Source organism: Hemitrygon akajei, chromosome 24 (assembly GCF_048418815.1).
Source record: "Hemitrygon akajei chromosome 24, sHemAka1.3, whole genome shotgun sequence".
In the NCBI taxonomy this organism is placed as follows: domain Eukaryota; kingdom Metazoa; phylum Chordata; class Chondrichthyes; order Myliobatiformes; family Dasyatidae; genus Hemitrygon; species Hemitrygon akajei.
This window is the reverse complement of record NC_133147.1, coordinates 28,107,150-28,132,456: the sequence shown is the minus strand read 5'-3', so window position 1 is coordinate 28,132,456 and position 25,307 is coordinate 28,107,150. Positions and strand designations below refer to the sequence as shown.

Sequence of the window (25,307 nt, the reverse complement as noted above, 5' to 3'; positions counted from 1 at the left end):
CACTCTGTGTCTGACCCCGGGAGCGTGTGATGGGACAGTGTGGAGGGAGCTTCACTCTGTGTCTGACCCCGGGAGTGTGTGATGGGACGGTGTGGAGGGAGATTCACTCTGTGTCTGACCCCGGGAGCGTGTGATGGGACGGTGTGGAGGGAGCATCACTCTGTGTCTGACCCCGGGAGCGTGTGATGGGACAGTGTGGAGGGAGCTTCACTCTGTGTCTGACCCCGGGAGTGTGTGATGGGACGGTGTGGAGGGAGATTCACTCTGTGTCTGACCCCGGGAGTGTGTGATGGGACAGTGTGGAGGGAGCTTCACTCTGTGTCTGACCCCGGGAGTGTGTGATGGGACGGTGTGGAGGGAGATTCACTCTGTGTCTGACCCCGGGAGTGTGTGATGGGACAGTGTGGAGGGAGTTTCACTCAGTGTGTAAAGACGACCATATTTTATTTACAAAACTAGTATACAAAAAAACAATTGTGCCTCCACATTAACAGACTCCAAACCCTCAGTGAGGAGGTCACCTTATGAATGTCGAAGCAAACCACACAGTTAAATCAAACTGAAACAGTAACAGGCAGACCTCTGCAGGATTTCCGTCTGACAGATGTACTTGTGACAGATTCCACACACACAGGGAAATCACCCCTTCTCTCCCCCTCTGACACACAGCTTCCCCTCACCTCTCTCACACACACACTGAACAGTCCCCCCTCTCTTACACACACACACACAGTGCCCCTCTCTCTCACAGACACACACACTCACTCTGCATGGGCACAAACACTCTCCTCCCATAGGGACAGATCATTGTGTGGGGACACCTCTGAAGTTCCCAGTCAAGCACCCGGTCTCATTTGCTCCCAGTGGATGGGGTAGGAGGGGGGAATGTGGTGGGCACAGAGGAGAAGCGGGAACCTCCTCCATTCCTCGGCTACTCGCAGAAATCCTCCAGGCGGATGCGGTGGGGGTCCTGGGGATCTCGCAGAGCCACCCCATAACGCAGGAGTGCTTCCACGTACGGGGGCCAGTATGTCTCGTCCAACTCCAGGTAGGGGTCATGGGGGCTTCTCATCATCTGGGTCATCAGGCGCTGCCGGAGGGAAAAAAGAGGAGTGTCTGTTAGATCACTGACGAGGAAAGGGGGAGAGAGGGAGAGAGTGGGGCAAGGGGGGGGTAGGGGAGTGGAAAAAGGGGATAGGGGAGAGAGGTGGGGAAGGGGTAGATAGGCAGGGGAGGGGAGAGGGTGGAGGGAGAGGAGTGACAAGGAAGAGGGTGTAAGTGGGGAGAAAGTGGGAGTGGGGGAGGGGAAAGGGGCACCGAAGATCTCCTCACCTCGAGCATTTCGTGGAAGGTGATGAGGTTCAAAACGTTTCCAGGATGGGGCAATCTCTGCACAGGACGGAAGAACAAGCTGAGTTAATACTCCCACCCTGGGACTGAGACAGCCCCAGATCCCACCGATCACCCCTCCGGTGTGGCTCCCCATCCACAGGGAAGCCTCCTTTCCCACATCACAGCAATCCCCAACCTCCTCCCACTGTTAACCTCACTCCAGCCCTCCGCCCTCCATCTCCTGTCTCCTCTCCCCTGATCCTATCTTCCACCCAAATAACCTCTAACCTCCTCCCCTTTCCCACCCCGTAACCACTCATCGCTGCCCCTTAAACTCTACCCCTTGCCCTCTGGGAGCATAACGGTCAGTGTGAAGTTATTACAGGGTCGGAGTTCGGAGTTCAATTCCCGCGTCCTCTCTAAGGGGTCTGTACGTTTTCCCTGTGGAACGTGTGGGTTTCCTGCCCACAGTCCAAAGATATTCTGGTTAGTAGGTTAATTGGTCATTGTAAATTGTCCCGTGATTAGTCTAGGGTTAAATCGAGGGTGCTGGGTGATGCTGGGCGGTGCAGCTGAAAGGGCTGGAAGGGCTTTCTCCATTCTGTCTCTCTCAATAAAATAAATCACCTCAAACCTCTTCCTCCTGCAGCTGCACCACTGAACACCCGCAAACATAAGAGATAGGAGCAGGAGTAAGCCAATCGGCCCCTCAAGCCTGCTCCGCTATTCAACAAGATCATGGCTGATCCAATCTTAGCTCTAGTTTTCACTGAATCCCACAAGGCAACAGTGCCAACCAACAGGGCACCATGCCGCCCATTTTATTTTATTATTCATCCCGCCCAAACCCATGTGATCACCCGGGGGAAAAAAACCGAGTTGCCAATTGAGGAGAAAAAATCTGGAAAATTCCTCTCCGACCCATCCAGGCTATCGAAAACTGGTCCAGGAGATCACATGGCTGATCTAAACCTGGCCTCATGTCCACTTACCTGCTCGCTCACCGTATCCCCTAATGCCATTTTTATCCAGGAAAATGTCTATCTCCGTTTTGAATTTATTGAGTGTAGTAGCTTCCACAGCTCTCTGGGGCAGTAAATTCCACAGCCCCACTACCCTCTGAGTGAAGAAATTTCTCCGCACCTCAGTCCTGGAACGGCATCCCCTTATTTTAAGATTATGCCCCCTAGTCCTAGTTTCACCCATCATTGGGAACATTCTCCCCACATCCACCCGATCAAGCCCCTTCACAATCTTATATGTTTCAATAAGATCGCCTCTCATTCTTCGGAACTCCAATGAGTAGAGTCCCAATCTACTCAACCTCTCATCATACATCAACCCACCCATCCCCGGAATTAACCTAGTGAACCTTCTCTGCACAGCCTCGAGAGCCAGTATGTCCTTTCTTAACTATGGACACCAGAACTGTACGCAGTACTCCAGGTGTGGTCTCACCAATACCCGGTACAACTGCAGTAAGACCTCCCTGTTCTTATACTCCATCCCCCTAGCAATAAAAGCCAGCATTCCATTGGCCTTCTTGACCACCTGCTGCACTTGCATACTAACTTTTTGTGTTTCCTGCACCAGGACCCCCAGATCCCTTTGCACAGAAGCACTTTCCAGTTTCTCTCCATTTAGATAATAACTTGCTCTATTATTTTTCCTGCCAAAGTGCAAGACCTCACACTTGTCAGTATTATATTTCATCTGCCAAATGTCTGCCCAATCACTCAGCCTATCTATGTCCCCCTGCAGGGTTTCAATGTCCTCCGCACTCATTACACTCCCTCCCATCTTTGTGTCATCAGCAAACTTCGATACGTTGCACTTAGTCCCTTTCTCCAAATCATTAATATAAATTGTAAAGAGTTGGGGTCCCAACACTGACCCCTGCGGAACACCACTAGTCACCAACTGCCAGTCTGAGAATAAACCATTTATCCCAACTCTCTGTTTTCTGTTAGAAAGCCAAGCCTCCACCCATGCCAGAATATTATCCCCAATCCCATGATTTTTTACTTTAAGTAATAATCTTTGGTGTGGCACCTTGTCAAATGCCTTTTGGAAGTCCAAATACACCACATCCACTGGTTCCCCTTTATCTACCCTATATGTTATGTCTTCAAAGAACTCCAACAAATTTGTCAAACATGACTTCCCTTTTGTAAAGCCATGCTGACTTTGTCCTATAAGCTATGTTTATCCAAATGCCCTGTTACTGTTTCCTTAATTATCGATTCCAACATTTTGCCAACCACAGATGTTAGGCTAACTGGCCTATAATTCCCAGCCTTTTGTCTATTGCCCTTTTTAAATAAAGGAGTTACATTAGCATTTTTCCAATCTGCTGGGACCATTGCCGAGTCCAGCGAGTTTTGAAAAATTATCACTAATGCATCCACAATCCCGACCGCCACTTCCCTTAAGACCCTAGGATGCAAGCCATCCGGTCCAGGGGATTTATCCACCTTCAGTCCCATTAATTTATCAAGTACCATTTCCTTGGTGATTTGAATCGTAGTTAGCTCCTCTCCCCCTAGAGCCCCCTGTTTATCCAGTGTTGGGATATTTTGAGTGTCCTCTACTGTAAAAACTGATACAAAATATTTGTTCAGCGTTTCCGCCATCTCCATGTCCCCTACCATTAATTTCCCCGTCTCATCTTCTAGGGGACCAACATTTACTTTAGCCACCCTTTTTCTTTTTATGTAACTATAAAAACTCTTACTATCTGCTTTTATGTTTTTCGCCAATTTACTTTCATAATCTATCTTCCCCTTCTTAATCAATCTTTTTGTTATTTGCAAAGGACTAGTGAGACGGCAGGAATGATGAGGTGAGACAGAGGCGGGCACGTGACGTAGCAGTTAGTGTGACACTTGCAGTGCCAGTAACCCGGGTTCGGTTCCTGCCGCTGCCTGTAAGGAGTTTGTACGTTCTCCCCGTGACCGCGTGGGTTTCCTCCCACAGTCCAAAGACGTACGGGAAAGAGTTAGTGAGTTGTGAGATGGCTAAAATGGTGCCAGATACTTGCAGGCTGGTCCCAGCACATCCTCGGATTGTGGTGGTCGCCGTTGACCCCAAATTAAACATTTCACGATCTTTAGTCATTTATTTACTTAGAGACACATCGCAGAACAGGCCCTTCCAACACAACGAGCTGCAATGACCAGCAACCCACCTATTTAACCCCAGCCTAATCACGAGACAATTTACAGTGACCAATTAACCTACCAAACAGTACTCCTTTGGACTGTGGGAGGAAACCTGGGCACCTGGAGGAAACCCATGTGGTCACGGGGAGAACGTACGAACTCCTTACAGGCAGCGATGGTATTGAACTCCACAATCTGGAATGTCCTGAGCTGTGATATCACCACACTAACCGCTACGCCATTGTGGTGCCCGATGTTTTGATGTACTCTTCACAAGTGTAGGGCTCTCAGTACCAATGGCTTCACTGTATTGTTATAATGAAATGGCTTCTCTGTAATGTTACTTAATGCTGTAATGGGTTTCTATAGCTGGAATGTTTGGGTTATAACTGCAGATAAGGGGGGAACTAACCAATGGAGAATTGTTATGCTATCTTGTATGTGTGAGCTGAGCAGGAGTTCACGGGCTTTTTTAGGGAGGTGAGTGAGGAGGACGGACGTGTGAAGAGCGGACAGCGGATACTGGAAGTCGGTGGTTCGGGATGGTGGCCAAAGGTCGTTGTGGATGGAACCAGAGGCGAGAGCTCCAACGTATTAAAATATTATGTGCACATACTGATGAACTTACCGATTTGGTACCTTTAGGTTATCTGTTTCTACTAACCCATCACTAAGAAATAACTAAAGTTGTAATTATTTATTTGCCTTTGGTGTATTGTCTGATATTTGTGTTGTGTGTACTGGGGAGGGAGGCATTACACCGTAGTATTGCACTATTGGCGGGGCAACGGCGGTTCACCCTAGGCGAACGGGGGTAAACTGGGGGCACAGATGCTACACAAGTAAAGCTGATCTTTTTAAAATCTCTCTCTCTGGCCGCAGGCCCTCGAGCCTCCACCTACCTTCTTTCTGCCGCCAGTCTCTGCCACACTGGGGGGAGGGTAGTGCTCGTCCAGGAAACTGCCCAGGGCGTTCAGCAGCCTCTCCTTCAGCACGGTCAGTCTCTCCAGGTCTCTCCTCATCTTCTGCAAGGCACTGGGTAAGAGGGTGGCAGAGGGGAGGGTCATTGAAATGCCACATTTCCCTCTCCGGCACCCCCCTCCTCCTCGTTCCCTCCCTCGCCATGTCACTCCTTCCCTGCTGCCTTTCCCTCCTCACCACCCCACCCTCCTTCCCCTACTGCCCCTCAACTTTGCCACTCTGGCAACACTGCCCCTTCTCCTCAAAGCCACTCCCTCCATCCTTTCTGCCCCTGGATCCAGACCCCCTCCTCAGGAAGCTGCCTCCCTGCTTCCTTTCTTGCAGCACTACATCCCTGAACCCTCCATTTGCCCCTCTACCCTCCAGCACTCCTGTCCTGTTACCCCTCCTACCTCACCGCCCCGCACTGCGTACCACCCCCCTTGCCTCACCTGTTCTCCGAGAGACTGTGGAAGACAGTCTGGCGTTCCTCGTCTCGCTCCTGCAGCGACTTCGCAATCTCCTGCTGCTCTTCCAGCCACTTCTGCTCCCTGCATTGCGGCCACAAGAGAAGAGGGCATTGGAGCAGAGTGAGGCCATTCAGTCCATCGAGTCTACTCTGGCATTCCATCATGGCTGATTTACTATCCCTCTCCACCCCATTCTCCTGCCTTCTCCACGGAACCTTTGACACTCTGACTAATCACTAGAGCTTAGGAGGGATCATGGCGCCTAACGGCGACTCCTCTGCTTGCACCTTCAGAAACAGCTCTAGTTCTACCTTTAATATCTTTATTTTTCCCTTTCAGGGTTCTTTTGAAGACCCTGAACTGGAGTTACACGCTGACTTTGGTTCTTTGCGGGAATGGGACCCGCTCTCGGGTTTCCACGACTGGCTGTTATTCGACATGCCAAGGGTTTGGCCTGAGAATCTCAATCGTGTTCAGAAGCCTAAGATCTCGGGGCTCTGGAGACGGGCATATCGAGGGTTGGTGTCACAGCAGGAGACTGTGTCATTGGGGAGGCTGGAAAATCTTTCACTGTGGGCCCAAAGACCCGAGGTCTTTGCGATCTTTGGACACAGAGCTCAAAAAAAGCAACAAAACGGACTTTTAAGATCGTATACCTGCGGGTTGTTGTTATGTCTCACGCTCGCTGTGAAAATGGGGGACACCTTGCCAGGGAGAGAGAGAACCTGTGGTTTGTCGAATTTTGGATGAAATGCGAAGCTTTTGGGGCAACTTTGGTCTGTGTCTTTGCTATTGCTTAGCACACGCTTGGGCTCAGTGATGATACCAATGCGTGTTTTTATTCACTGGTGGGGGGAGGGGGATCATTGCTTGCAGCCGCTTACGTGTGGGAGGGGCAGCTAGAGGGTACTCTGGGGTTTTCACGTTTAACTATCGTTCATTCTTTGGGGCACTTCTCTGTTTTCGTGGATGTTTGCGAAGTAAAAGCATTTCAGGATGTATATCATATACATTTTTCTGACATTAAGTTTGACCTTTGAATCAAGAACCTATCGACCTCTGCTTTATATGCAGAGTTCTAAACTTCTCCACTATAGGAAACATTCTCTCTATCAAGGCCTTTCAATATTTGATAGATTTCTACAAGATCCCCTACCCCCCATTCTTTTAAACTCCAGTGAGTATAGGGTCAGAGCCGTCAAACGCTCCTCATATCTTAAAGTAGCATCATCCTTCAATTCTGAGGCTGTGCCTTCTGGTCCAAAGCTCCCCCACTGGAGGAAACAGCCTCTCTATATCCACTCGATCTCTGACTCCTAACTCTTCTCTCTGTCCCTATAATCTAAAAATTAAAAAAAAAACAAACAAACCCCAGCCACAACTCAATCGGGGTTCACAGCTCAGTGACATTTTGCAGCGATAAGATCGAGGTTTTGAGTTCAAAGACACAGGGGTCAGGGTTAGGGAGTTGGGGGCATGCAAAATTGGCGGTGGAAAAATGGCGACATTTGCAGGCTGTCCCCACCACTAATCTCACCGATTTAGCTTGATGTAAATGTATATCACTATATTTGATATGCAAATAAAAATAATAGTTTAATTACATATAATATAGAAAATGAGTGGCAGGGGAGGGAGACCAATCAAGAACCTATAAACCTCTATTTTAAATATACCCAAGGACTTGGCCCCCACAGACGGCATTCTATAAACTTGGAGAGGCATGGTTTGACAGATGGGAGGGTAGGAGAGGTGGGTCAGAGTGGCTGCTGGGATTCGATCCCCAATCAACATACCTCTCCAAGCGCTCTTGCAAGGATTTCTTACGGGCACGAACGCAGGACAGAATCACTTCCAGCTGCTGACCAGTCGACTGTAACTGAGAGAGAGAGAGCGAGTGAGAGAGAGAGTCAGGTACACTCTACACATTGTCAAACACTCTGTTTGATGGAGTAAAGCTCCCTCCACACCGTCCCATCACTCACTCGATCAGGCACAGTGTGAAGCTCTTTCTAAACCATGCCATTACTTATTCCAAGGATTACACAGAGAATGAAGCTCCCTTAACACTGCCCCATAACAAATTCCTGGGATCAGGCACAGAGTGAAACTCCCACCACACTGTCCCATCACACACTCCTGGGGTCAGACACAGAGTGAATCTCCCACAACACCGTCCCATCACACATTCCCGGGGTCAGACAGAGAGTGAGATTTCCTCGACACATGCTCATCACACATTCCTGGAGTCAGCAACAGTGTAAAATTCCCTCTATGCTCCTGGGATCAGACACTGAGTGAAGCTTCCTCTACATCGTCCCATCAAGTACTCCCAGGTTGGACACAGACTGAAACTCCCACCACACTGTCCCATAACACATTTGTTGGGTCAAACACAGAGTAATGCTCCCACGAGACCTCACCATTTAACACTCCCAGGATTAAACACAGAGCGAAGCTCCCACCACAAAATACTGGGGTTTGCACACAGAGTGAACACCCTACCACAAAATTGCATCACACACTTCCAAGGTGTAACACAGCGAAGCTGCCACCCACACACTCCCGGGGTCAGACACAGAGTGAAACTCCCTCCACACCGTGCCAGCACACACTCCCGGGGTCAGACACAGAGTGAAACTCCATCCACACCTTCCCATCACACACTCCCAGGGTCAGACACAGAGTGAAACAAGTTCCACACCATCCCATCACACACAGAGTGAAACTTTCTCCAGACTGTTCCATCACACACTCCTATCTGCTGTGATTTTGAATGGAAACTTGCAGGCAATAGCGCTTTATCTAGAAAGTGGGACAGCAGCACCCTCTGCTGTCTCCACCATGAATCTGCAACTGTGAATCTGGACCCAGTTTCCTTTTTCAATGCTTCTCTGTGCATACATTCAACCAATAGAAATAAAGAGCTTGCTGAAATAAAGTGGACTAGACACAGAGTGAAACTCCCTCCACACCGTCCCATCACACACTCCCGGGGTCAGGCAGAGAGTGAAATTCCGTCCACACCGTCCCATCACACACTCCCGGGGTCAGACACAGAGTGAAGCTCCCTCCACACCGTCCCATCACACACTCCCGGGGTCAGACACAGAGTGAATCTCCCTCCGCACCGTCCCATCACACACTCCCGGGATCAGACACAGAGTGAAACTCCCTCCACATCGTCCCATCACACACTCCCGGGGTCAGACACAGAGTGAATCTCCCTCCACACCATCCCATCACACACTCCCGGGGTCAGACACAGAGTGAAACTCCCTCCACACCGTCCCATCACACACTCCCGGGGTCAGACACAGAGTGAAGCTCCCTCCACACCATCCCATCACACACTCCCGGGGTCAGACACTGAGTGAAACTCCATCCACATCCTCCTAGGTTCGATGGGATGGAAGTACAGCAAGCTTGGAATAGGGCAAGCAGTTTTCTGAAGCAGATTCCTTACCTCTTGCTTTCCCAAGCAGGTGAGCACTTCCTTGTTGACAGGCAGGGCTGTGAAGATATAGGAGGTTTGACTGTTGCCAGCAGAGATCTGGGATGTTTCGCAGGCAGCAGCTGCCCTTACTAATGCCCTAGGGCAATGTGGGATGGGAAGGAAGTGGAGGGGGCAGTGGGGGAGCACTCACCAAATCTCCACTGGTGTGCACAGTCCCTGTCCCAGCCTTGGTTTGCAGAGGTCGAAAGCACAAAGGGTAAGAGTGTAGCGGAGAGACAGTGGGCCAGAGGTGACCCATTCAGTCAGTGCGGTCTGACTGAAGTGTTATATGGCTGCAGAGAGCACGTACTACCAGGCTCAAGTACAGCTTGATTTTTCCCTCCCCCTTCCCGCTCTGACCTCCTACTTGTTCTCACCTGCCTATCACCTCTCACTAGTGCCCCCGCTCCTTCCCTTTCTCCCATGGTCCACTCACCTCTCCAGCCTGTTCCCTTTTCTGCCAATCACCTCCCAGCTTCTTACTTCATTTTCCCCCCACCACCCACCTGACTTCACCCATCCCCTCCCCCACCTTCCTTTTCGACCTTTCTTTCCAGTCCTGATGAAGGGTTTTTCCGCCCACAATGTTTATGGATGCTGCCTGACCTACTGAGTTCCTGAGTTACCTGTGTTGCAAGGTGGCCTTATAATCTACCTCGTCGTGATCCTGTACCTTACTGTCTGCCTGCGCTGCCCTTTCTCTGTCACTGTTACACTTTATTCTGCATTCTGGCGTTTTACCTCAATGCACTGAATAATGATCTCACCTATAGTACTGTGCTGAAGTCTGAGGCATGTATATATAGCTTGGGTGCCTAAGACTTTTGCACAGAACTGTATTTGTCAACGTGGAGCGGAGAGGGAATTTGTAAATCTGGCAGGAATGAAGGACGTTGGGGACGGTGAGGGTCGAGTACCGAGGGAGTGATGTAGGACAGATCGCAGAGAAGGAGTGCTGGGGTGGGGAGTTGGTGCGGGTGCAGACACATCCAGCCCTGAGACACCAGGCAAGGTCATTACTGAATGTCTCCCTGGTGCTTCCCGCTCCCTTCCCCTTTTCCCAGCCATGATTCCCCCCCTACCGGCCTCCTTCCCACTCTCAGTCCACAATCAAGACCCATATCTATGGTCCAGGTGTGGGTCAGTGGGACTTGGCAGATTAACAGCTTGACACGGAGTAGATGGACTTAACGGCCTGTTTCTGTTCTGAAACCGCAGGCGAGGTGAGCTTTTCACCGTATGATAATCCGACAGACGGGAGGGCGAAGGAAGGGGAAGGACTCCGGACATGCCCCAAGCGGTGTCTCACAGAGAAGAGCTCCTGGAGATGGATTCTCTGTGCTAAGAGGGATTCCGGACACATCCCAAGTGGTGTCATGGGGAGGGGAGCTCCCGGAGATAGATTCTCCACCTTGGTAGGAATTCCAGACACGCCACAATCAGTGTCTTATGAAGGAGAGCTCCTGGAGATGGATTCTCTGCCTCAGGGGAACAAACTGAAGGGGTTTTGGACACACAGAGGGAATCGGGAGGAGGGGAGTTCGGAGGTTGCCGCTTACGGGGGTCTTGGCCGTCTGGGGAGGCACCACGGTGGCCGAGGCGAAAACGCGAGGAGGGAGCGAGGCCGCTACTCACGCTTGGGGTGCCTGTTCTTCTGAACGTTCAACTCCGCCAGCAGAACCCTCTCTCGAGCAAACAGCACAGCCAGCTAGCAGGGTGGGGAAGGAGGGTAAAAAGAGGCAAAGTCATTGGTGGGGTGGGACGGTGGGGAAAATCTCCCTCCGGCTCAGCAGTGTGGGAACAGGCCTCTCGGCCCATGCGTGCTGGCTAGAACACAATGGGAATCTGGTTATTTGTTTAGAGATACTGTGCAGAACTGGCTCGTCCAGCCGCCCACTGATTTAACCCTGACCTAATCATTGGACAATCTACAATGACCAACGTTTTTCACGGATGCTGCCTGGCCTGCTGAGTTCTTCCAGCGTTGTGTACGTATTCTTTGATCCACAGCATCTGCAGTTGTATTTTTGTGCTACAATGACCAATTAGCCTACAAACTGTTCCAGTCTTGGGACTGTGGGAGGAAACCAGAGTACCCGGAAGAAACCTAGGCAGCTTACGAGGAGCACTGAATGGCGTCGGGTTTGAACTTCGAATCCCGACACCCCGAGCTGTACCAGCATCGCGCTAACCGCTACCGCGCCGTCCCCACCTAATTGGTCACTGCTGCCCCAGGATGGTCTGTAACTCCCGGTCCCTGGGTCTCTGAACAACAGCGGGTGAGGGCGGGGACGACACCAGAGGTCAGGATCTAACCTGGCTCTCCGGCCCCACGAAGAGGGGGCTTGGCAAACTCCCTGATGTCACCAGAGAGCTGAGTTCAGTCTGGGCCTCTGACCGCCTGCACGCAAATCCTCGTGCATGGTCCCGACATTCTCTGCTCCACTGAGCAGATACCCTATTCTTCCCCCGCCCCCACTCCTGTCCCGCGTCCCACAGATGCTGTACGAGTTGGTGGATAAATCACCCCAAGTGCGGGGTAGAACTTTCAGGAGAAGTTGACAGGAACACGGAGGATAAAACCACCCACAAGACATAGGAGCAGAATTAGGCTATTCATGACTGATTTATTTTCCCTCTCAACCCCATTCTCCAAGTGACCTTTGACACCCTTACTCATTAAGAACCTACCAACCTCCGTTTTAAATTGGTCTCCACAGCCACCTGCAGCAATGAATTCCACAGATTCACCGGACTCTGGCTGAAGAAATTCCTCCTTGTATTCGCTGGGATCTCTCCCACCTCGGATCTTACCACCCCCTCTAACTGCCACAGCCACTCATCCACCCTCCTCCCTCATAACTCCGAACCCCAGCTGGGCGAGGCAATGTAATGGCTCAGTGGGGGGAGGAGGAGGGAATGGCGGCTGGATTAGTGCAGAGCGAGATTAGAAAGTGAACTGAACAGAGGGAGCAGGACAAACGTCATTCCGCACCTCCTCTAACCCCTCCCCACCTCAAACCCCTGAATCAAAACTGAAATTGTCAAGAGATACAGCTCAGTTTCAGGCTATAAGGTCCACTGAGTCTGCTGATCCCCCTCCCTCCCCCGCCAGTCATATCAGTCCCCTTTCTGAGCAGTTTCAGGCCCCATATCTAAGAAAGGATGTGTTGGCGTTGGAGAGGAGGCTCATGGGAATGAAAGGGGGGGGCGGATCTCATTTTAAACTATTGAATATTGGAAGGCATCAACAGAATGGATGTGGAGAGGATGTTTCCTATAACGGGGAAGTCTAGCACCAGAGGGCACGGCCTCAGAACAGGATATCCCTTTGGAACAGAGGTGAGCAGGGATTTCTTTAGCCCCAGGGTGGAGAATCTGTAGAATTCAGGCCAATTCACTGGGTGTAATTAAGGCAGAGGCTGATAGGTTTTGAATTGGAGAGGACGTTAAAGGTTACAGAGAGAAGGGGGGCAAAATAAAACAAAAATCAGCAGTGTTTGAAGGTAAGGGTGATCACATGATCGGCCAAGTCATCTAATTCTGCTTCTGTCGCTTAAGGACTTGCCTTTCCGATTCAAGCCTCGTGCCAACAACGAGCCCCCCCCCCCCCCCCCCAACGTCAGGAATGAGCAATAAATGGTGTCCCAGGGTGGGGGTTCATTCACCCTCCCCAGTCTGTCGTAGCACTCACTCACCGGGTTCTCCGAGTCCTGAACCTCCGGCCTCGGGTCGCACAGGGTCAGCTTGTCCTGAAACTGATCAAGTGGGAGAGTTAGGGTGACCAAGGCCACTGGGAAACGGAAGCACAAACTTCCACAAGCGCTGCCCTCTGCCCCCACCCCTCACCCATCCCTGTCCCATCAGGAAATTCGAAACAACCTTCTTTCTCCAGGATGGGAATGTCAGACTAGTATCCATAGGATATAGAACATAAGACGAACCCTTACTAGCCACGAACCTATCAACCTCTGCTTTAAATGTATCAAACAATTTGGCCTCTACGGACATCTGCGGCAATGAGTTCCACAGATTCACCACCCTCTGACTGAAGAAATTCCTCCTCATCTCCGTTCTAAAGGGATGTCCTTCTATTTTGAGGTTGTGCCCTCTGGCCCTAGACTGCCCAACTGTCGGAAACATCCTTTCCATATGGACTCTATCTCAGTCTTTCATTATTCAATAGGTTTCAATGAGATCTCTGCCCCCACCCCATTTTTCTAAACTCCAGCGGATACAGGCCCAGGGCCATCATACGCTCCTCGTGTTATTAACCCTTTCATTCCTGGTTATGCGACCACTGACGCTAGGCATACAATCTCTGAAGAGTGCTGATAACGGCTGGGGTCACCCTTCTTACATAGACACTGCCCAAAAGGCAAACCACTCTGTAGAAGGATTTGCCAAGAACAACCACAGTCACGGAAAGGCCACGACTGCCATGTCATACGATGCGGCACCGAGTGTTGGCCTTCATTGGTCAGGGGATTGAGATCATGAACCGCCAGGTAATGTTGCAGCTCTATAAAACCCTAGTCAGACCAATACTCTTGGGAGTATTGTGCTCAGTTCTGGTCACCTCATCATGAGAAGGGGGGAGGGCTGGTTTCAGGAAGCAACAGTAAGGGAAGAGGGAAGAGGGGGGTTTGGGCGGATTCTTACCTCGCCCAGCTCCCCCCAGGCCTGGTTGCACTCCTCAAGGACCAGTTCCTCTGCCGATGACGAGACAGCCGACTCTGCGGTCAGTGGTGGGGGCAGGCAGCTCTGATACAGTGCCGAACGCCTGGCCAGATCCCGCGCCTGCCGGGATTCAACACAAAATTAGGACCTGGCATTCGGGGGAAGCTCAGAGTTGGAGTGAATCACTCCCTTCTTCTACCCACTAACTCCCTTCCCAACACCCCTCCACTCCCCTCACAGTACTCCCTCATCCATGCCCTCCCCTGACCCCCACTGTGCTTTTCTCTTCTGCGGTATGGCATTCCCTGCCCAGCATAACCCCCCCCCCCCCACAGCGCTCCCTCTTGTCCCCTTGCAGCACTCTCTCCTTGCCTAAACCCCCGTGCCCCTCTCCCTTGGTGCTCCTTCCTCACCCAACCTCTCCTCCTGCAGTACTCCCTCCTCAAATAAACCCACCTCCTCCTTCCGCAGCACTCCTTCATCCTCTGGCGGAGGCTCCCTCCTCATCTGATCCCGCTCTGCTCGCAGGGCGATGCCTCCTGACCCGTGCCCAGGCAGCACCGACTCTTTGCCTGAACACCCCTCTCCCCCGCAGTGGTCCCTCCTCACTGCGCTGCCCCCAACCCCCGCCTGTCCTCCCACGGCGCTCCCTCCTCGGCCCCCTCCCATCCCCGCACAGTGCTCCCTCCTCGACCCCCTCCCATCCTCGCACAGTGCTCCCTCCTCGACCCCCTCCCATCCTCGCAGTGCTCCCTCCTCGACCCCCTCCCATCCTCGCAGTGCTCCCTCCTCGACCCCCTCCCATCCTCGCACAGTGCTCCCTCCTCGACCCCCTCCCATCCTCGCACAGTGCTCCCTCCTCGACCCCCTCCCATCCTCGCACAGTGCTCCCTCCTCGGCCCCCTCCCATCCTCGCACAGTGCTCCCTCCTCGACCCCCTCCCATCCTCGCACAGTGCTCCCTCCTCGGCCCCCTCCCATCCTCGCACAGCGCTCCCTCCTCGACCCCCTCCCATCCTCGCACAGCGCTCCCTCCTCGACCCCCTCCCATCCTCGCACAGCGCTCCCTCCTCGACCCCCTCCCATCCTCGCACAGTGCTCCCTCCTCGACCTCCTCCCATCCTCGCACAGTGCTCCCTCCTCGACCCCCTCCCACCCTCGCACAGTGCTCCCTCCTCGACCCCCTCCCATCCTCGCACAGCGCTCCCTCCTCGACCCCCTCCCATCCTCACACAGTGCTCCCTCCTCGACCCCCTCCCATCCTCGCACAGTGCTCCCTCCTCGACCCCCTCCCATCCTCACAGTGCTCCCTCCTCGACCCCCTCCCATCCTCGCACAGTGCTCCCTCCTCGACCCCCTCCCATCCTCGCACAGTGCTCCCTCCTCGACCCCCTCCCATCCTCGCAGTGCTCCCTCCTCGACCCCCTCCCATCCTCGCACAGTGCTCCCTCCTCGACCCCCTCCCATCCTCGCAGTGCTCCCTCCTCGACCCCCTCCCATCCTCACACAGTGCTCCCTCCTCGACCCCCTCCCATCCTCGCACAGTGCTCCCTCCTCGACCCCCTCCCATCCTCGCACAGTGCTCCCTCCTCGACCCCCTCCCATCCTCGCACAGTGCTCCCTCCTCGACCCCCTCCCATCCTCGCACAGCGCTCCTTCCTTGTCCACCCCCTCCACCGTGTAGTAGGTAGGGTCGAAGCGAAGGGAACGAACCTCTCACCTCCTTGAGGAGTTGGTCCTGGAGTTCCTGGGCAAAGAGAAGAGAGAGAGGAGAGGTCGTCATACAGAGCACGCAGTTCTGGTGACCTGAAGTTCTGCAAGGTGGCAAGCCATTCCCCCTCCCCCCGCCCCCCCCATCCAGCTAAACAACACACAAAATGCTGGAAGAACTCAGCAGGTCAAGCTGCGTCTATTATAGGCCAAGACCCTTCGTCAGGACTGGAAAGGAAGTAGGGAGAAGACAGAACAAAAAGCTGGGGGGGTGAGGAGGAGTATAAGCTGGCAGGTGACAGGTGTGGGGGAAAGTGGGTGGGTGGATGGAGGACAGAGGATGGAGGATGGAGGAGGGAGGAGCCTCCAACCTGATTGCATAAACATCAATTTCTCCATCTTCCAGCAACTTCCCTTTCTCTCCTTTCCCATTCTCCATTCTGCATCCCCTCTCACCCCTTCTCCTCCTCACTTCCCTCTGGTGCCCCTCCTCCTTCCCTTTCTCCTACGGTCCACTCTCCTATCAGATTCCTTCTTCTTCAGCTCTTTATATTTTCCACCTATCACCTCCCAGTTTCTTCCTTCCTTCCCCCCTCCTCTTCCACTCACTCACTCTCCCCCTCACCTGGCAGACTGTCCTTCCCCTCTCCCCACCACCTTATTCTGGCTTCTGCCCCCCTTCCTTTCCAGCCCTGATGAAGGATCACAGCCCGAACCGTTCACTTTTTCCATAGGTGCTGCCCACTGCTGACCTCCTCCAGCATTTTGTGTGTGTTTCTCTCAAATCTATGACTTGCCACTGCTAGTTAAACAGATTCCCCTGCATCAAAGAAAAAGGGGCTGTCAGTCAGGGCTGGGGAACGTGAAACTGTGGCGTAAATCTTCGAACATTGAATGCTCCCCCAGAAAGATTGGGCCAGTCCACGTTTGACCACCAGCCTGAATTCTGGGATCAGGATCAGAATTTCACTGTCCACTCATAGCCATTTCATTCACCTGATAAAGTGGCCACTCAATCTATTTAAGGTTACACTCTCCCTGTGAATATATGAGCTCCCAACAGGGTGTCCTGGTTTTCTGCTATGTAGAACAGGGCACCACAGTGCAGAAACAGGCCCTTCAGCCCATCACAATTCTGCTAATCCCATCTTCCTGCACGTGCTCCATTACCCCTCCATTCATTGCCTGCACCAGAATGCAGGATGGGCAGCGATTCACACAACGCTTCACAGCATCAGCGACCCCGGTTCAATTCCCTTCCCGACCTTGAAGCCGTGTTGCACAGTAAACGCCGATTTAACCCTAATCTAATCGTGGGACAATTTACAATGAGCCATTAAGCAATCGGTACGTCTTTGGACTGCGGGAGGGGACCGGACCCAGGGAAAACACGCGTGGTCACGGGGAGGACGTGCAGAGGCTCCTTGCAGAGGATGCCGGAGTTGCACTCCGAACTCCAGCATGCCCCCAAAATAATAAATCGTGTGGTTTGTCAGTCTGTGTGTGTGTAGTCTCAGAAATCCTACGTCAGTCATGGTAGTATAGAGGTTGGCGCGATGCCATTACAGCTCAGTGCAGAGTTCGAAGTTCAGGGTTCAACTCCACATTCTCTGTAAGGAGCCTCTCTACGTTCCACCCGTGGAATGCTTGGGTTTTCTCCAGGTGCTCCGGCTTCCTCCCATAGTCCACGGGTGTACTATGTAGAAGGTTATTTTTAAATAATTATTTAGAGGTACTGCATGGAGAGGGTCCTTCGAGCCCCACCACCCGGTAAACCCTGATTTAACCCTAACCTAATCATGGGAGGATTTATGAGCCAGTAACCTAACACCCGGTACGTCTTTGGACTGTGGGAGGAAACCGGAGCACCCGGAGGGAACCCACGCGGCCACGGGGAGAGCGTAGAAATGCTCTTTGCAGGGGAGGCCAGGATTGAACTCCAATGCCCCGGGCATCGCACTAGCTGCTACGTTACCGTGACGCCCCAAAACAAGCGGTGTAATCGAGCGGTGTGGGCTCGCTAGACCGGAACAGCCTGTTATCCTTCTGTATCCCCAAATAAAAATAAAATACTCCAAAGTCATACAATGTGGGCAGGTTAACTGGTGACTGTAAATTACCTCTTGTGTGAAGTGAAAAACAGAAGGATTAATGTCGGATTAGTGCCAGACACAAAAGGTATCACAGTGCTGGCTAGAGAGCGGTAACACAAGCTAGAGAGAGGGAGGGGCAGAACAAGGGAGGGGGAGGGGCAGAGTGAGGGAAGGGGAGAGAGTAGAGTGAGGGAGGGGAAGGAGAGAGCGAGGGAGGGGGAAGGACAGAGCGAGGGAGTGGGGAGGACAGAGCGAGGGAGGGGAGGACAGAGTGAGGGAGAGGGAGGACAGAACGAGGGAGGGGAAGGACAGAGTGAGGGAGGGGGAAGGACAGAGCGAAGGAGGGGAAAGGATAGAATGAGGAAGGGGAAGGGGACAGGCAGAGCAAGTGAGGAACAGATCAAGGGACAGAGGGGACAGAGTGAGAGAGAGTGGGACATCATTAAGGACCCCATCACCCAGGACATGCTCTCTTCTCATTGCTACCATCAGGAAGGAGGTACAAGAGCCTGCAGATCCACACTCAATGTTTTAGGAACAGCTTCTTCCCCTCCACCAGCAGATTTCTGAATGGACATTGAACCCATGAGCACAACCTCGCTACTTTTTAAATTTCATATTTTTAAATGTATAACTCATTGTAATTTAGTTTTTATTACTTTGTATAGCAATGTACTGCTGACTCAGGACTCGCTCAGTCACTCAAATTCACTCCCTCAGCCTCACTCTCTAAAATTAAAACTAACTCAGTTTCTCACTGAAACTGAAACTGAATTCACTCACTTCACCGACAGTCGTCGGAGCAACCTTTGGCACCTTTTAACTCTTCATTGCTTTCTCACTGTTTTTGGATAGTTCTTCATTCCCAGAGTCACAGTTCCACTTCCTCACTCAGACTCACTGTATGGACAATGAACCCACGAGCACAACCTCCGTATTTAAAACCACAAGACAAGGGAGCAAAACGAGACCATTTGGCCCATCGAGTCTGCTCCGCCATTTCATCATGGCTGATCCATTTCCCTCTCAACCCCATTCTCCAGCCTTCTCCCCGTATCCCTTCACGCCCTGACTAATCAAGAACCTATCAACCTCTGCCTTAAATACGCCCAATGACTTGGCCTGCACAGCCGCCTGTGGCAACAAACTCCACAAATTCACCACCCTCCGGCAAAAGAAATGCCTCCTCCTCTCCGTTCTAAAGGGACATCCCTCTATTCTGAGGCTGTGCCCTCTGGTCCTAGACTCTTCCACCATAGGAAACATCCACTCTATCTTGGCCTTTCAACATTCGACAGGTTTCAATGAGATACCCCTCATTCTTCTAAATTCCAGTGAGCACAGTCCCAGAGCCATCAAATACTCCCCATATGTTAACCCTTTCATTTCCAGCATTATTTTCGTGAGCTTCCTTTGAACCCTCTCCAATGTCAGCACATCCTTTCTTAGATAAGGGGCCCAAAACTGCTCACAATACTCCAAGTGAGGCCTCCCCAGTGCCTTATACAGCCTCAGAATTACTTCCTTGCATTTATATTCTAATCCTCGCAAAATGATTCCTAACACTGAATTTGCCTTCCTTACCACTGACTCAACCTGTAAGTTAACCTTCAGGAAATTCTGCATAAGGAATCCCGAGCCCCTTTGTACCTCAGATTTTTGAATTTTCTCACCATTTAGAAAACAGTCTGTGCGTTTATTCCTTCTACCAAAGTGCATGACCCTACACTTCCCAATACCATATTTCATCTGCCATTTCTTTGCCCATTCTTGTAAACTCTGTAGCCTCTCTGCTTCCTCACCACCACCTGCCCCTCCACCTATCTTCATATCATCTGTAAACTTTGCAACAAAACCATCAATTCCATCATTTAAATCACTGACATATAATGTAAAAAGAATCGGCCCCAACACGTACCCCTGTGGAACACCACCAGTCACCGGCAGCCAACCAGAAAAGGGTCCCTTTATTCCCACTCTTTGCCTCCTACCAAGCAACCAGTGCTCTATCCATGCTAGTATCTTTCTTGTAATACCAAGGGTTCTGATCTTGGTAAGCAGCCTCACGTGCAGCACCTTGTCAAAGGCCTTCTGAAAGTCCAAGTACACAACATTCACCGATTGTCCTGTGTCTACCCTGCTTGTTATTTCATCAAAGAATTCCAACAGATCTGTCAGGCAAGATTTTCTCTTGAGGAAACCATGCTGACTACGGCCTATTTTACCATGTGCCTCCAAGAACCTTGAGACCTCATCCTTGATAATCGATTCCAACATCTTCCCAACCGCTGAGGTCAGGCTACATGGCCTATAATTGCCTTTCTTCTGCCTCTCTTCCTTTCTTTTTGCATGACTTAGTTTCATTTTCTTTTACTGTACTTACTGTAGTTTATAGTTTTTACTATTAAGTACTGCTACGGCAAAACCACGACATATGCCAGTGATTCTGATTCTGAGGTGGAACGGTGGTGCGGGGCAGAGAGGGGTGTGCAGGGCCAGAGGTGGCCACAGAGACGGGGAGGGGTGTCACGGGGATGAAAAGGTTGTGAGGTATACGCCCGTGTCTGGGGATGCTGGGAAACCTGCTGACCGTGGGGGTCCGATCCTGGGGCGCTGAAAACTGAGTTCCTCCTTCCATTGTCCGTACGCCCTCCTAGGGGGAAGAAAAGATGCAGTCGTCAATTGTTGGTGGGCACGAGGGAGTGTATTAAGAGAAATAGTGGTGACCTGGACCGCTATTTATCCTACTCACTCACACACACACACACACAATCACCTGGGCAGCATCAAAACCCTTTCCTACGGACACTTCAACCTCCCCAATCGCTGCCATCTCTCCACTCATTCTCCCCATTGCCCAGGGGTCTCACCACCCCAGTACACAAGGGGCAGAAGTCTCACACACTCATACTCAAAGTTCAATGTAAATTTATTACTCTGCAAAACAAATGTTTTGAAGAGTTGCTTCTTCTTGGAAGAGTTGCTTCCTCAGAATTATTTTAGCTTATGATAGACCGCTTGAAGCCCAACACAAATATAATTTCAGACTACTTGTATCACATGGGAATTTAGAGAAACAAGCAATTAACTTTTATCGAATATAAACGGTGCTGACACTTTGCAATAGATTAACTAAGCTAAAAATGTTTTTAAAAGGCAAACATGAGGAAATCTGCAGATGCTGTAAATTTAAGCAACACACACAAAATGCTGGTGGAACTCAGCAGGCCAGGCAGCATCCATAGGGAGAAGTGCTGTCGACGTTTTGGGCCGAGACCCTTCGTCAGGATCTTCGTCGAAGGGTCTCGGCCCAAAACGTCGACTGTGCTTCTCCCTATAGATGCTGCCTGGCCTGCTGCGTTCCACCAGCATTTTGTGTGTGTTGCTAAAAATGTTTTGTTGATAATTTATTTGGACTCCATGTCTGAGGCTTCTCGTCCAAGGGTCCAACAATAATCAGCCAGCATTGATGGATTCCAAGCAACAAACACAAAGTACTGGCGGAACTCAGCAGGCCAGGCAGCATCTATGGAAAAAAAATGTAATCGGCGTTTCAGGCAGAAACCCTTGGCCTGAAATGTCAACTATACTTTTTTCCGTAGATGCTGCCTGGCCTGCCGAGTTCCTCCAGCATTTTGTGTGTGTTGTTTGGATTTCCAGCATCTAAAGATTTGCTCTTGTTTGGTGATGGATTCCAGTTGCCCTGATACCACAACGTCCTGGTGAAACCTTTCACCGTGCTCGTCACTGACAGTGACGAGTCTGGCAGGGCAGAAGTCTAAACGGGAAAGCAGAAAATGAATCTTTAGTGACAATTTGCACTTCATGGTCTTGTATGCTTGAAGCACGTTGTCAGTCAGTTGCATGTAGTTTGGTGCTCTGTAGATGCCAAGAAAATTTTCAGCAACAGCCATGAATGTCTTCCATGTGATTTTTCTCCGGTCCCCCTAGAAGTTCTTTGAATTGCCTGACTTACAAACCAACAAAAAATGCCTTCCTTAATCATGACAACAATTAGGTGTCTATGTGGGTATTCTTGGGGTCTACACGAAAATCCCTTATTTAAATTTGTTTAATTAGATCTGCACTTGACTGTGTGGCTTATGGATCAGCTTCAACTTAAAATTCAACATGTTTGGATGTGATACAAGCTCAGGCTCTAAGACCGTGTTGTGGTGCAGTAAGGTCGTCTCCTACTTCACCTTTACTGGTTGAAATGGGACAATTACCCTGACAGTTTCAGAGGCTGAAGTTGTTGTTAACATACTGGGTTAATTTGAGGGGGCAGAGGAATTATCACCCATGGTAGCTTTTGCAGTAACCCCACCAGTTTTTCCCCCCAATTACTTTAGTTGATTTTATGTTCCATAATTTAATGAAGTCCAAAGATCCCGATATGCCTGAGTCTGTTGGTTCATCAGTACGTTTCTTTAAACAATATTTTTATTGAACTTTACATATATTTCACATATACAAACAATAATAATTATTAAACTAAATAGTGAAACATGTCCTCATGGACATCAAAGGAAAAGAAAAATAACATTTCACATACTTCACATATTTAACAAAGGAATAAAATAAAAACACATCAGAAAAAAAAAACCCTAGAAGCACTCAACAACACACAGATATTTCAAAATGACTCTGCACCTTGACGTCCAAGAAACTCCAATAAAGGTCTCCACACATTTTCAAATTCTCCTGCCCTTCCTCTGGTTATGTAAGTCAGTCTCTCCAATACAAGATGTCATCTCCTTCACCCATACATGTATCGAAGGTATATCCATTTTACTCCAAGATAAAGCTATCATCCTCCTGGCCTGCAGGAGTCCAAAGTCAATTAAAGTTGACTGCTGTTCATCAATATGTTAAGGAAACTTATGGTGATATGTTAACCATTTTTACTGATGGATCAAAAGATAATTTAACTGGGAATGTTGGTGTGGCTGTTTTTTGTCCCTGAGTTACTGGTAACAATAAAGAGAAGTCTTACTAACCACTTATACAGCAGAACCGGTTGACATCATTTTGGGCTTCCAGTGGGTGGAGGAAACCTGTCCTTGCAAAGTTATAATTTGTTCGGATTCTTTTCGGTTTTGACTACTCTTAAAACAGGTCATTCCAGCAGCAGGTCAGATTAATTGCTGGAAGCTCTTCAAACTTTTACTTTCGTATTCAAAGTATCGGCCTACGTGTTCTCTGCTTAAGGGTCGCAGCACACAGAGGTGTTGAGGGCAATGAGCGGGCTGATTGTTTGGCCAAAAGAGCTGTTAAAAGTTCATCTGTGGACACAGGCCTTCCACTTAGCAAGGTGACGGTGGGACTAAGAATTGGGGGATTATGGCAAGATTTGTGGGATAATGGGCATAAGGGGAGGCACCTTTCCAGAATACATAAACTGTTGGATTGATGGGAGAAGGGGGTAAGACAAGAAGTAAAGGAATTATAGATAGATAGATAGACAGATAGATGGATAGATACTTTATTCATCCCCATGGGGAAATTCAACTTTTTTTCCAATGTCCCATACACTTGTTGTAGCAAAAACTCATTACATACAATACTTAACTCAGTAAAAAATATGATATGCATCTAAATCACTATCTCAAAAAGCATTAATAATAGCTTTTAAAAAGTTCTTAAGTCCTGGCGGTTGAATTGTAAAGCCCAATGGCATTGGGGAGTATTGACCTCTTCATCCTGTCTGAGGAGCATTGCATCGATAGTAACCTGTCGCTGAAACTGCTTCTCTGTCTCTGGATGGTGCTATGTAGAGGATGCTCAGAGTTTTCCATAATTGACCGTAGCCTACTCAGCGCCCTTCGCTCAGCTACCGATGTTAGACTCTCCAGTACTTTGCCCACGACAGAGCCCGCCTTCCTTACCAGCTTATTAAGACGTGAGGCGTCCCTCTTCTTAATGCTTCCTCCCCAACACGCCACCACAAAGAAGAGGGCGCTCTCCACAACTGACCTATAGAACATCTTCAGCATCTCACTACAGACATTGAATGACGCCAACCTTCTAAGGAAGTACAGTCGACTCTGTGCCTTCCTGCACAAGGCATCTGTGTTGGCAGTCCAGTCTAGCTTCTCGTCTAACTGTACTCCCAGATACTTGACTCGACTTAGAATCGGGCATACTATGCTTAATTATTCCTTGCATCTTGTTGGAAAGCATCACTGTGGGGAGTGTAGGTTTTGTCGTCATTATGGAACAGCTGGACACACGCTTTTACAACGTGAAGCGTACAATGTTGATAGAAAGCAAACGCAGGCTGCTTTGGGGATTGACAGTTTTCATTTTAAGTTTAAGTTACTAAGTTATGGAAGTGACCTTTATCTAACTCACAATGTTGTCTTTCATTATTTATCATCTACAGAGCTTTTGGGGGTAACTTACCATAGTTTTCATTTGATGAAGAACTAGTAAGACTTTCATTTTAGCTCTCTACACCACACTCCGGTCCAGTTCGTGGCAGGAACGCGTCTTTACGTTGCCAACTGCCATTAAAAGCCAGAAGAGTAATTTTGACTTGAATTATGAACCGAGAAACAAGTATGGGCGACTTTCTTTTTTTTTTAAAAAAATCGATGCGTGATAGGGAAATTTCACGGTGATTTTCATGATCAGCAGCTCGAATATCCGTAAGATACACCCAAAAGTATTCAAGGAGCAAAATCCTTGTTGTCCAGTACATTTATGTCAGCATATACAGTACAACTTGATGGGCTGAACGGCCTCATTCTGCTCCTATGTCTAATGGTCTTCACCCCTGAGATTTATTTTCTTGCGGGCATTCACAATAAATATAAGAAACAGTAAAGAAAATAAATATAAGATTCAATGGAAGACTGCGCCACCAGGATAAACAATGTACTACTAATAATAGTTGTATTTATAGAGCACGTTTCATCCAGATGATATGGTTCAAAATGCTTTACAACGGGATAAAACACAAATACGCAAATGAAATAAAAAATAAGAGTAAACACGAAATAAAGACAGGAAGTTAAAAGCAAGATTAAATAAGTTAGTTCTGAGCGGATGTGTAAAAATTGCCAATTGAATCTGCGGCCTTGAAAGCTTTGGGTACTGAACGTACAAAAAAAACCAAGCTGTGCAATAATAAGTAAATAAGCAATAAGCATCGAGAAGGTGAGATGAGGAAATTTTGTAAGCGAGTCCATTCAGACTCGGGACTGGAGGCTCGCCCGAACATCGCCGCTCCTGCTTAAATTTAAATTTATATTCAAGTTCACTCAGGTTCTCACTGAAATTGAAGATTCACTCACTTCACTGACGATTGGCGCCTTTTCGTTCTCCCGTTCTCCCGTCGTTCGCCATTCGTGAAGGCTGGCATCAGGCGCCTTACCGCCGCCTACTGGCCGGAGGGCCGGCAT

At 49.9% G+C, this 25,307-nt stretch overlaps 1 protein-coding gene across 1 annotated transcript; it reads right to left on the bottom strand.

Annotated features, from left to right (window-relative positions):
* Window positions 1-427: 427 nt before the first annotated feature.
* On the bottom strand, window positions 428-25,307 carry cenpk (centromere protein K). The gene is made up of 12 exons (XM_073028061.1): window positions 25,200-25,307; window positions 20,492-20,554; window positions 15,819-15,845; window positions 14,082-14,219; window positions 13,118-13,177; window positions 11,055-11,127; window positions 9,390-9,436; window positions 7,720-7,802; window positions 5,906-6,004; window positions 5,396-5,528; window positions 1,333-1,389; window positions 428-1,090 (listed from the first exon to the last, which is right to left on the bottom strand). The coding sequence occupies exons 1-12, from the start codon at window positions 25,305-25,307 to the stop codon at window positions 932-934; spliced, it is 1,047 nt and encodes a 348-aa protein (XP_072884162.1). The 3' UTR covers window positions 428-931.